This window comes from Rhincodon typus, chromosome 11 (genome assembly GCF_021869965.1).
Source record: "Rhincodon typus isolate 14 chromosome 11, sRhiTyp1.1, whole genome shotgun sequence".
Lineage (NCBI taxonomy): Eukaryota > Metazoa > Chordata > Chondrichthyes > Orectolobiformes > Rhincodontidae > Rhincodon > Rhincodon typus.
The window spans coordinates 32,444,005-32,458,074 of NC_063342.1; the positions used below are offsets into that span (position 1 = coordinate 32,444,005).

Below are 14,070 nucleotides of genomic sequence, written 5' to 3' on the forward strand. Positions count from 1 at the left end.
ATTCTTCAATTTCCATTCTTACTTTCCTCAGCTCCTTATCCAAACCCGGTGGCTTATCACATTCATACAAACATATGACCATATGAATTAGGGACAGCAATAAATCATTCAGCCCTTTAAGCCTGCTCTGCCATTCAACAAGATCATGACTGATTTGACGTCAGCCTCAACTCAACATTCCTGCCTACCTCCAATAAACTTTGACTTCCTTGATAGTCAAGAATCTATCAACCTCTGCCTTAAAAAATATCCAATGAACCTGCCTCCTCTACATTCTGAGGAAGACAGCTCCGAGGACTCACAATCCTCTAAGAGAAACAAAAAAAAATTCTTCTCACTTTTGCCTTAAATGGAAGATCCCTTATTTTTAAACTGTATCTTCTAGTTCTCCCACAAGGGGAAGATCCTTTTAACATCCATCTTGTCAAATCCTTCCAGAACTTCAATAATGGTCTCAATGCAATCACTTCTTATTCTTTCAAACTCCAAAGGGTACGGCCCACCGTGTCCAACCTTTCTTCATAAAATAATCCCTCCCACCTGAGGAACCTTCTCTGAACTTCTGCTGATGCATTTATGTCTATTATTACATAATGAGACCAGAACTGTACAATATATTCTAGGCATGGTCTCACTAGTGCTATATTCAATGGCAGTAAAATATCTGTACTTTTATGTCTCATACAGCTTGCAATAAACAGCAACATTCCATTTGCCTTTCTGATCACTTGCTAAACCTGCATACTAACTTTGTGACTCATGTACTTCCACATCATTCCATAACCTAATTAGCTGGTCTAATTAGAACGTTTGCAGATGATACAAAGATTGGTGGAGTTGTGGATAGTGAGGAGGATTGTCAAAGGATATAGCAAGATATAGATCAGTGGGAGGCATGGGCAGAAAAATAGCAAATGGAGTTTAATATGGACAAATGTGAGGTGATGCATTTTGGAAGGTCAAGTACAAGTGGAAATTATACAGCGAATGGCAGAATACTTAGGAGTATTGCTATGCAGAGGGATCTGGATGTGCAGGTCTGCAGATCACTGAAGGTGGCAGCGCAGGTAGATAAGGTAGTAAGAAAGGCCTATAGCCTGCTTGCCTTCATTAGAAGGGGCATTGAGTATAAGGATAGACAAGTTATGCTGCAGCTTTATAGAACTTTAGTTAGGCCACACTTGGAATATTGTGTACAGTTCTGGTCACAACACTAATAGAAGGACGTGGATGCTTTGGAAAGGGTACAGAGAAGGTTTACTAGGATGTTGCCTGATATGGGGCATTTTAGCTATGAAGAAAGGTTGGATAGACTGGGTTTGTTTTCCCTGGAACACAGGAGGTTGAGGGGTAACCTGATAGAAGTTTATAGGATTGTGAATGGCATGGATAGAGTGGAAAGTATGAGGCTTTTTTTCCCAGGCTGAAGGGGTCAATTTCTTGGGGACACAGTTCAAGGTGCGAGGATGGAAGTTTGAAAGAGATGTGCGAGGCAAGTTTTTCAATGTGCGAGGCAAGTTTTTCAGACAAAGGGTGAGTGAGTGCCTGGAACGTGCAGCCAGAGGAGGTGGTGGAAGCAGACACAATAGCAGCATTCAAGAAACACCTGGACAAATACATGAATAGGAAGGAAATAGAGGGATACGGACCCTTGTAAGTGAAGACGGTTTTAATATGGAAGGGCAAAATGTGGCAGCGCAGGTTTGGAGGGCCAAAGGGCCTGTTCCTATGCTGTATTGTTCTGTGTTCTAACTGGATCTGCAATCTTTCTTAATTTAAATAATATGCTGCTTTTCTTATCTTCCTGTCAAAGTGCATATATTCTCATTTTTCCTAAGTTATACACCATTTGGCAAATTTTCACCCACTCACCTAACCTATCTATGTTCCTTTGTTGGTTCCTTACATCCACTTCACAACATACCTTTCTACGTACCTTTTGTCATCAGCAAATTTTGGAATCATACATTCAGTTACTTCATCAAAGTCATTAATATAAACTGATCCCTGTGGTAATCGTCACATCTTGACAAACTGCAATTGACCTATTTATGCTTCCTCTGGCTCCTGTTAGCTAACCAATCCTCTGCCTGTGCTATTATGTTTATCCCCAACACCATGAGCTCTTATTTTGCATAATAACCTTTGATGAGGTACTTATCAAATATCTTCTAAAAATCTAAGTGCAGCAGATCCACAAGTTTCCCCTTATCCACATCGTCTGTTACTTCCTAAAAAAAATTCCAATAATTCAGTCAAACGTAATGCCATGATTGCATTAAAATGTTCTCATGTCCTTCTAGATCCTTCTTAATAGAAGATTCCACCATTTACCTATAACAGATATTAAGTTAACTGGCCTGCAGTTTTCTGCTGTGTCTCTCTTCCCCCCCCCTCCCTCAGAATAAAGGGGTCACATTCACAATATTCCAGTCTGATGAAACTGTTCCAGCATCTGGGGGATTTTGGAAAATTAAAATCAGACATTTACTATTCCAGCAGCCACTTCTCTTAAGACCTAAGCTGAAGTGAATCAGGACCTGTTGAGTTTCCAACCTTGAATTCTGTCCATCACAAAGACTGCCTATATCCACCTCTGTAACATTGCCTGCTTCTGTCCTTACTATAACCCATTGTCCACCAAGATCCTCACAGGTGCCCTTTGTAAATTTCACGTTCGAGCACTATAATGTTTTTCTGGCTGATTTTCCAATTATCACTTTCCATATTCTTTAGGTCTTTAGGTCTTCAATAACTCTGCCACCCTTTCCCAGTTCCAGTTGCCGAGCGCTCCAGTCCTGTGGACCTACAGAAGCCTGTTAAACTTTTAATTCCTTTCACTTTAGCTTCATGCATCTCAGTACGCTATCCATCAATTTTCCATAATTAATGATCACTCTCAGATCTCTCCATTCCATTTTCGAACTTCCTTCAATGTATAGATTTCTCTCTCTGCATTTATTTCCTCCTGTAAAGCTTTATTTCTTTTAACAAACCTGTTCACTTAACCTCCCATTTGTCTTGGCATCCATTTATTTCAACTTTGCCTCTTTGATGCAGCCTCGAATGGATTCCAATATTAAATACATTATACAAATGCAAGTTATTGTCAGGGAGGGGGTGGAGATAAGTAATAGTGTAGAATTTCTAAGAAAAACTTGTACCTCGCGTTAATGTTTGATTGGCGTATGTTGTGCACTATAGAATGAAAGAGCAATTTAACACATTAACATGTCTGAAATAAAGGTGAAAATATGACCAAGACATAGGTTTTTAAATTCCTTGATAACAAAAGTCGTATTCTCCAGGTAGGTTAGAGGCACTAAACTGTGGACCTGACCTGCTTTAATGCTGGATTCAACAGAGGAAATATGTTTTTTCTGTATCAATGACATATTCCACTTTGTAATTAACAAGACAATGCCTCAAACATTAACTTTTAAACTAATTTTGTTACGGTGATTCCTCAGGATAGTTTTATTTCATTAAATAAAACTGGAGTAATTTAGTGTTAAACAATGTTTATAGTAATGAATAAGTGCCTTTTATTTTCACAATGATTGGTTTAAATAACACCTATTATTTTCTTGACAGAACATAATGTCTGAAGTCAAACATATCTCCCCTCTATTATTTGGAATTATGTGCACCTTGTTATCATGTGGGATTCTTCTAGCCCTTTTCTTCCTTATCTTCACCATCAAATTCAAAAATAACAGGTATTATCCATAAAACAATGCATTTGTATCACTGCTTTAAACTTATGAAGTCTCATTCTCTCCCAGCCCCATCTTAGCCAATTTATTATGTAAAAAGGCTAATTGGCAGTGAATTATATTGATCAGGAAAAGTTCAGATTCAGTCGCTGGTCTGTGAAGCGATCAATTAACCTCTGAGTCCTTAGGTTAGCAAGTTCACCAGGATCTTTGTAACCTGTTTAAAGGTGGCATCAAACACCCAGAGTGTTTGATTTACTTATACTGACTGTTAGTACATAACGATTAATCAGAGGTATCAGAGATTTTGTGTCCATACTTCCAATGAAATTATCCCTTAATGAGAGTTTCCACCATGAGAAGAAGGCAAAAAACAGAAGAAAAGTCAAAGACAGAAACAAGGTAGAAAGATAAACAGAATTACAGTTGAGCGCAAAAGAAATTGAAACTGAAGGGGAAGAAGTGGGTTTAAACTTTTTCAGTCAACATTATTACAAACATGTTAATATGTCATAATCTTAGATTCAGGGATTGTATCTGAACAACTGAACTGAGGAGGAATTTTTTCTACCAAAGAGTAATGAATCTGTGGAATTTTTTACTGCAGAGGGTTATTGAGGAGGCTGGGTCATTAAGTATTTTTTAAATTGATTGATGGGATGTTATCATCGCCGGCTAGACCAGCATTTATTGCCCATTCCTAATTGCCTAGAAGACATTGCTGTGGGTCTGGAGTCGCATGTAGAGCAGACCAGGTAAGGATGGCAGTTTCCTTTCTTAAAGGATGTTAGTGAACCAAATGGGATTTTCCAACAATTTGCAATAGATTCATGGTCGTCATTCAACTCTTAATTCCAGATGTTTATCTATTGAATTTAAATTCCACTATCTGCCATGGCAGGATTCAAACACGGGTACTCAGAACATCATGTGAGTCTCTGGATTAATAGTCCAACGATAATACCAATATGCCATCACCTCCCCTTAAGTATACATCAATAAATATACGCCAGGCTGAGATAGACAGATTTTTAATCATAAAGGAATCAAGGATTATGGGGAAAAGACAGAGAAGTAGTGCATGGATTATTAGATTATCCATTATCTCCCTGAATGGTGGAGCAGACTCGAGGGGCTAAATGGCCTTCACTGCTTGTATGTCTCATGCTTTTTTTCCTGTTGAATTATAATTTTATGCTTAACATGAGCAGCTGAGATTTTTTTCCAATGGGACTTGACCTGAAAATATTTCAGAACCATTTTGTCACATAATTTGTTCAATTTTATTAAGAATTCCATTTGCTTTCAGATAGGAATTGTATGTGACTAAAGTAAATAACATAATTAAGTGGGTTTTTACATCTACTAATAGCTGCCGCCCACCATGGACATTAGACATCACTTCTTTGAAACTCTGAAGAAGGGTGATACATTGTATTCCACTTGCAAATGGCATCAGGCATGAAAGCATGACAACTAGATAAAGCAGGGCCCCACTGAGGCACCAATTCTTTGCAGGGGAAAGCATTATTTAGCTGCAAGTGAAAGTTCAGTTTTCTTTTACCAAATGAACCCAATGTTAGCCAATTTAGATTTAAAATTGCTCATCCTCTGACTAGCACTTTTAAATTGGGTGCTGTTTTTTTCCATTATTGTGCCTCGGAAATAAGCAGTACGAACCCAAGAAAAAAAGATTACTCTTAATGGAAAACTCTCACAGGGTTGAGACTACTAGATACGTCAATAGAATAGAGTGGTATGAACAACATTATATGAATATGACCTGGGCTGACATGTAACAAATATTTTAAAAAGGACACAGGGTGGGGGGAAACATTTTTTAATTGTTCTTTTTATTCTACTAATTTCTATCTCAAATCTCTTCCACTACCATCTCTGTATTCTTTTGTTCCTTACTTTTTTTCCCAAATATGATTTGTTCAGAATTAAGATAAAACTCTTCCTTTAAAAATTGAAAAAAAATCCAACTACTGTATAATTTTAAAAGCTTGGTTTGATACAAAATTCAGTAGTCTTACCCACTTACATCAACAAAATCTTAGTATAGAACTAATGTCATATTTAACATAATGTATTTTTAAATGGCTTTTTTAATATAAGAAATTAAACAGTAAATGAATGAAAACTTTGCATTTCTGATATTGTAATATTATTTTCTGTTATTTTTCTATTATGTCTGCTTATTTCATCACATCATAGACTGTAGAATGATCTCCAATTTGTTATCAATAAATGGGTAGGACCACATAAAATTTGTTACATAAAATTCAGAAGTTGCGACTCCAACTTTTAAAGAATAATGGTGACCATGGAAAATACAAAATACAATGTGTGTGTAATACTGATCATTGTAGTTAGTTTGTACTTTCACCATTGGGTAGAAAACCAACTATAATAGAGTGAAATAGGTCTGAAGGAAACCATCGAAAAATATCCAACCTTGCTAACCTTGTATTTTTTGCCGATCCAATAAATACTTCTAATACTCATATTAGTATAATATAAATTATATTTACATACAATATATAATAGAAAATATTATAGAATTTACAATAATATATTATTATATAATAATTGTTATTAATTTCCTTTTGAAAGCAATTATTGCTTGTTATTGTCTGCCCTTACTTCCTATTATTATGTTTTCACCGTCCTTTCAGAATAACTCCCTGTGTTTCTTTCCTCAACTCACCTCTGGTTCTTTTGTCAATTACTTTAATTTGGTGGCCTCCACTGATCATTCTGCCACTGAAAAGAATTCTCCTGCTTTACTGTTAAAGTACTTAATAATTTTGAGTCCCTCTACTAACCTCCTTTTAAACTGCTGTGCTATAAGGAGAAGACTTAAAGGTGCCTAGAATGGGTACAGTACTTGAAATGGGATCTGACCAGTGCTTTATAAAGGTTTGAAATAATTTTGTTGCTTTTGTACTCTGTATCTTTATTTATAAATTCAAAAGCAGCATGTCCAGCAAGCTGAGAAGGCTGTTCAAAGCCCTGAGTTAAGTATGCCCCTTTGAAATTATATCAATTGTATTTCGATCCTCATTCTTCCTATAAAATGAATTACTTTGTATGACTTTGTCTTAAGTTTCATTAGACTCATATCTGCACTTTTCACCAGTCTGTTCTCCTGAAGTCTGTGACTATCCTCATCATGATTTATTAAATTTCTGTTTTGTACCATCTGCAAAATTTGAAGTTATGACCTATGTATAAAGTCCAGGTCATTAATATATCTCACAAATAACAATGTTGTGAGCAAAGTCGCAGTTTATACTTTAAATTTGTTCCTATAACCTGCCAGTAGAATTATGGACAAAGAAAGCCTGCTTTGGGAATTTGTTCTTTAGATTAAGGAAACTAGACTTTTATTGTGCAAACTGATGGGGACCTAAAGATATGGCATGTCTTCTAAAATCCAAACGAGGTGAGCTCCAGTGTAAATGTGGCTCAGAGGTTACAGGATAACTGATCTGCACCAGTCTTGTATAAAATTTCAGTCCTATACATGTTAAAAAGTGTTCAATTTCATAAAATATTAATGTTTAAAATTCTGTCTATCATACAAAGATTTCACAAAATCTCTGTTATTGTTAATTATTTCTATTAGGATTGTGAAAATGTCCAGTCCAAACCTCAATATTGTAACAATTATTGGAAGTGTTTTTACTTACGTCAGTGGATACATGTTTGGAATTGTGGAAGAGAAAACTGCTACAATGGAAGTGTCAATTGAATTGATTTTTCAGGTGAGGAAATTTGACAAATTATGAAGTGGTGTATATACTATTAGTCTGAAACCCAGGAATTCCCTGATATTTGATTTGCTTCTATCTTGTTTGTGAATTGGCTTTGTCAGTGCTTAATATAAAGTGATGTATGTGAGTAAGAAAACCACTTGTCATAATTTAATCTGACCTACCAGCCAGTTATAAAGCAACACTGGTAAAATTGCTGTGGTTGGTTCACTTGCTGAGCTGGTTCATTCCAATGAAGCATTGTTGTATTTTCCCACCTATTATTTAAACATTCACAACCAGAGCTACAAATCTACTCAAGAACATTAGACTGGTAATGTTGTTAACTGCTGTGCAAGCTTTCACCATGTATATCATTGTTCCCAATTATTTTAGGAGAACGAGACAAATGATCTTTAATCTATGGGGCATAATATGGAAACACAGCATACAGAAACTTTAATAAAAGATCTCTCATGGGAAGTAAGGGATATCCTGGATGTGAAGTATGGTATCAAGTTATACAATTTATAATCATTCAATCAAATTGTTTTGATGACTTTCTTTGAGAGTTAATATTTTAAGATTTGAATCCCACACAGATAATGGTACTTAATCTGATTTTTCAGAGGAGCATTCTGTGATTTAATAGAGAACACATTGATATAGTACTATATTTTAGGTGAATGAAATAAATGGCTGCAGGATGTCCAAAGTTCGACTGAACATTAAAGGGTATCATCATCTGCAATCAGTTGGCAATGAGTATGATTGTCCACCTGGTCATGGGTTTTGTGGCTGCTGAGCCCCAATCTAAAGCCGCATCTCTGACCGCACATTTGGCAGGTGTTTCCAGGAGGTGGAATTAGACCTTGACTTTGAGATCATTGGTATTCCTTTCTCTGGTTCCTGTTTCCATACTTCCTCTTGCTGTTGGGATACTCTCAAAGGATTGTGTCCCTTCATACAGGGGTTTCCTCCAAGTCAGTTTCTTCTGAAAAAGGGTCTCCCACCTGTTGACCTCTATGTTGCATTTCTTGAGGGAAGTTTACGTTTCCTTTGTCCTCCTCTTGTTCAAGTGCCTTCCTCGAGCTGGGCGAAGAAGGTTTGCTTTGGCAGTCAGAACTCAGACATCATAAGCACGTGGCTGGTCCAGTGGAGTTAGTTTTAGATGATCATGGGCTCAATGCTGGTGCTGTTAGCTGCTTTAAGGAAGCTGATGATAGCACGCTTCTCCCTCCCAACTGACATGGAGAATCTGTCACAAACAACATTGATGGCACTTCTCAAGGGCCTTGAGGTGGCATCCATATATAGTCCAAGTTTTGGAGCCATATAGACGAGTGAGAAGGATGACTGCATTACACACAAGGATCCTGGTATCAGCATGAATGTCAAAGTCTTCAAGAAATCACATCCTTGGATGCCTGAAGGTGGCACTTGCAGATTGGACACAATCTTGAATTTCCACATCAGTGTCAACCTTAGATGAGTGGTAGCTTCCCACGTAGGGAAATGTTCCATGTTTGGGAGGATTTCTCCTTTGATCTTAATGGAGGAATGGACCAGACCTGACCCAAAATGGGTTGGTAAAGGACTTGTGTCTTTTTGAGGTTTGTTAAAGGGTATTCAACATTTTTAAAAGAAAGGATGTTAGGAAGTGATACGTAGTCCACCAGATGTGGTCTCACAGAGGTCCTGCGCAGCCCAAATAAGACGTACCTACTTTTATATTCCATTCCTCTTATTATAAAGGCAAATGGAGCATTGTCAATCAATTGCAGTACCTGCATACTCACTGTACAAGGATATCAGGTAACCTCTGTATCATTGAGTTCTGCAACTTCTCTTCATTTAAATGCATACCAGTTTTCATTTCATCCTGCCGAGGTGGAGGAGTCCATATTTCTCACACTCCACCAGGCAATTTTTTGCCAACTCACTTAACCTATCTGTGCCCTTAGCAAACTCTCCAACTCCTCTTGACAATTTTTTTTATTCACTCATGGGAGTCACTGGCTGGTCAGAACTTATTGCCTTTCCCTCGCTGCCCTTGAACTGAATAGTGTTTTTAGGCCATTTCAGAGGGCAGTTGAGAGTCAACCATGTTGTTGTGGGTCTGGAGTCACATGCAGGCCAGACTGGTAAGGATGAGCAGATTTCCTTCCCTGAAGGACATTAGTGAACTATATGTATTTTTTTCAACAATCAGCAATGGTCTGTGGTCATCAGTAGATTCTTGATTCCAGATTTTTAAAAAAATTGAATTCAAATTCCACCATCTGCCCTGGCAGGCTTTGAACCTGAATCCCAAAAACATTAGCTGAATTTCTGGATTAATAGTCTAGCCACAATACCACTAGGCTATTGCCTACTTACTCTCTAATCTATCTTGGTGTCATTGGTAAATTTAGTTTCCATGCATTTAGTCCCTTCATCCAAGGCATTGATACAAATTGTAAACCATTGAGGCTCCAGCATTGATCCCTGTGGGGATTCACTAGTAACATCTTACCAACCTGAAAAAGATCCAGTTATCCCTACTTTCTGCTTCCTGTTAGCTAAATAATTCTTTCTCCATGCAGAGGTGTAACCCTTAAACCATTAGCTCTTCTTTTCTGTAGTGATCTTTGCTATGGCACCTTATCAAATACCTTTTGAAAATGCAAGTGTATTACAGCAATAGGGTCTCCTTTACCCATCTTATTTGCTAATTCCTCAAAGAACTCAAATATTTAGTTAAAGACTATTTCCCTTTCACAAACCCACATTGTCACTGCCTGATTCACAATGATTTTCTGAAGTACCCTAATACAACTTTCTTAATAACAAATTCTAGAAATTTCTTTATATCAGATTGTAGACCAACTGACGTGGAGTTTCCTATCTTCTGCTGTCTCCTTTCACAAATAAAGGTGTTACATTATCTAATTTCCAATTCATTAGGACCTTCCTGGAATCTGCGGAAATAGAAAGTAGTGGCAGGAACAGGCCATTCAGCTCTTTGAGCCTTGTTTACCATTCAGTATGATCATGGCTGATCATCCAACTCAGAACTCTTAATAGAACACTGAAAACTGTATATGCTGGAGATCTAAAACAAGCAAAATCAGAAATTGCTGGAGAAATTCAGTAGGTCGGGCAGCATTTATGAAGAGAAAACAAAGTTAACATTTCGAGTCCAGTGACCGTTCTTCAGAATCAGTATGTCTCCCCCTTTGGGGAGACTCAAACGGGAACAGCTTAAAAAAAATGAGGTTTTCCTTTTCAGACTGAGAAGTGATTTTTCTTTCTTTGATAGTTGTTAGTCTGTTGAATTTTCTTCTTCAGAATAAATTAAGATACCAGACTCAGAGTTAAGTGGAATTTTTTATAGACTTGGAAGTTAAGGGTTATGAGAGGGCAGACAGGAACTTGGAGTTGAGGCCAGAACCAGATTAGGCACGATCTTATTGAATATTGGAGCAGCCACAATAGGCCAAATGGCCCATTCTTTTTCCTTGGTCTTGGTATTATGCTGGTAAATCTTCCCTACACTTGCACTGAAGACTTGACATACTTCCTAAAGAGTGATACTCAAAATTGAATATAATACACCAGGTGAGGTTTAACTTGTGATTTAATTTACAAGAAAAAAAACTTATTTTTGTATTTGTGTGTCTCCATTTATAAAGCCAAGGATCATGAATCTTTTAAAATAGCTTTTATCTGTTTGTTCTGCCATGTTTAAAGATTTGTCTGTGCAAAATCTCAAGGTTCTCCGCTTCTGTAACATTTTAAAGATTGTAGCAGTTTAGTTTATATTTGCTTCTCCTCATTCTTCCCCACAAAATGCATCACAAAACATATTCCTTTTCACTCAATTTCATCAGCCATTTCACCTTATGTATGACTGGTCACTCATACACTGAAATGCACTGGACAACTTATCCATGGAACATAAAACCGGTAATCAGCCCCAGTCATAGAACAGGATTTGGAATATAATTTAAAAAGTAATAGAGTGGTAGGCACTAACAAACTAATCAGTTCCCAGATCGGAAAGCAGCAACGAATTAACAAAGCACAGGTCACCAGTAAATTATTAATGAAGCAGTGGACATTTCAGCGACTTGAAAATTCAAAAGCTAGTAGCACCAAATTATTTTGCAGGATCTAAGCCAAAAGGTACGCAGGGTTTTGTATTTCAAGGATTTTGTTTGAATGGTAGGAGGTAAAGTTGGACAGCACTTCTCAATTGAATCAAGGATGAGGAATTTTATTTTTTGTGACCATACAAAACGACAAAGGATGAACTGCAGTGAAGAATGGATAGCTATGCAGATGTGCAGAGAATGGAAACCCTGTGTAGGCACATGGCAATTTTGGCAGGCATTTTAGCTAAAAAGATGTATGAAGAAATGAAGGAGAGGAGTGCGTACGATCCGGAGACCCAAGGAACAGTTATTCCAGTGTCTGTAAGTGGAATATTTTTGACTGGCTATTACTGGGGCAACAGTCAAGGACAGCTGACTGTGTATTCCTGAGAATATAAGTAGCAATCAGGCTGGACAGCATCAGACAGCTAAAGGCCAGTTAGTCTGATGTCTGTCACAGGGAAATTTCTAGAATCTATTATTAAGATGTGTGCAGCAGGTTACCTAGAATCATAATGTGATTGGGCAGAGTCAGGACACTTCAGTTTAACTGACTTATTAGAGTTCTTTGAGTGATTAACAAACAAGGTGGATAAAGGCAAACGTGTAAATGAACTATACTTGCTTTTGATAAGGAGCCATCTCAAAGGTTATTGCACGAGATAATCCGAAATGACATTTTCTGAGTTGACATTCTTTCAGTGGGTACAAGGGTGGAGCACTTGAGAACCCAATATTAGCTGAAATTTTCAGGATTGGAAGCAGGGAATTTTGGGTGAAAAGAACAAGGTGCGCAGAGTGGTAAACTCCTGTATGATCACACTTTTTGAAATTTTGGGGTGCAAGTTCGACATTCAAAAAAATGCAATGATTTTAAAACAGTTATAGACTAGATTCTACATTTAGTGTATAGGTATAGTTGCCATCATCCTACCAGACCATTGGGCTGTTCTCTCATTCAAGAGAGAGAGAGAGAAAGACAGCTGATTGTGGTTTAACCTGAGGGCCAGCTCACCTCCCGCAAGAGTTTGCCTTACAATTAGGACATAATGTTGTTTCTATGATGTAGTTTGGAATCAGACATGCTCTTTTCAGTAAATTACATTTTCATATTGGCCATTGGCTAGTGCAACATCACCATCTAGTGAACGGATTGCTGTAATTGCAACATGATCATATGCTGACATTTTCTCATTATAAAATGTTGACCTGTTGTTATCAATGTTCCATCATCACAAAAGTTTAGATTTTAAAAAATGACAAAACATATACTAGGATTTGTGGCCAGAAAGTGCATACCATATACCAAATATTTGGATATATAAATTGAAGAGGTTTACAAATAACAGGAGTTTTGAAAAGATGAAATATGTTAACTTATTTATGTACATGTATTTAATACATTTTAAAAAATGGTGGGTAGAAAGAATATGGGTGATCCAACAATGCACGGACACCAATGATAAGTGTGCCATGAAGACAATGATGGTCCAATACCCAAGGGGCCACCCTGCTGACAGCCAAGCATGCAGCATAACTCATCCACAACAGGGAGTCTATCAATGTTTGCTGCAGAGAATTCTTTGAAGAACTCCTCAACTGAGACTCTTGTCTTTTAATTGAAAGCCCTCAATTCCAATCCTCAGTACAATGTTCAGCTCTGTCACTGCAGCACCCTAGTCTGGAACAATTTTGTAAAATCCATTCGACAACTGAAAAACAACAAGGTCTCTGGACCAGATGGCAGGGATGTCTGGCTGCACAACCTGACATTCCTCATCTGGAAATGGAGTTTATATCAGTGGATCTCGGGGATGCCGTGATCAAGACTATATTTAAAGTCCAGATTGTGGTAACCACAGAGAGGTTACCTTGCTGCCTTACACAAGGTATTTTTTGTTTTGTATTTTCCTATCTTTTCTCCTTTTCTTTTTTAACCAGTTCCTACATTTTCATGTCTCCTACCTGCTTGCCTCACCTCTTCCCATTTTTTGTATAAAACACAATAAACAAACCCCTTTTTTTTATTCTTTCATGGAAAATGAGCTCTCAGTACCTTCTCCCATTCACCACTGATAGCTCTCTCCCATTCCCACATTCTCCACCTTCTATCCAACTTCCATCCTATCACCAGTGCCAGTTTAAAGTTTTTGTAAATCTTTCATTTCCCTGCAGTTAAAGTTTAATCTCCACTGTTTTACTAGCACCAAGATGGGAAAGCTAGTGTTTTAAGGTTTACATTCACGCAGTACTTTTTCCCTATCTTCCTTAGCAACAGAATATACACAGCCTAGGGACAGCAAGGACAACATGCCAATATATCACAGTGTGGAGCTGGAGGAATACAGTAGGCCAGGCAGCATCAGAGGAGCAGGAAAGTTGACGTTTAGGGTCAGGACCCTTCTTCAGAGTCCCGATCTGAAACGTCAGCTTTCCTGCTCCTCTGATGCTGCCTGG

The 14,070-nt window shown here is 37.6% G+C and overlaps 1 protein-coding gene across 1 annotated transcript in view; it reads left to right on the forward strand.

Moving 5' to 3' along the window:
- The first annotated feature begins 3,642 nt into the window (after positions 1-3,642).
- The window catches only part of gpr156 (G protein-coupled receptor 156), a 34,286-nt gene continuing 23,858 nt past the window's right edge, over positions 3,643-14,070 (forward strand). Inside the window, exons 1-2 of the mRNA XM_020510092.2 lie at positions 3,643-3,719; positions 7,351-7,489. Coding sequence (XP_020365681.1) covers positions 3,643-3,719; positions 7,351-7,489 — 216 coding nt within the window. The remainder of the gene's footprint in view (positions 3,720-7,350; positions 7,490-14,070) is intronic.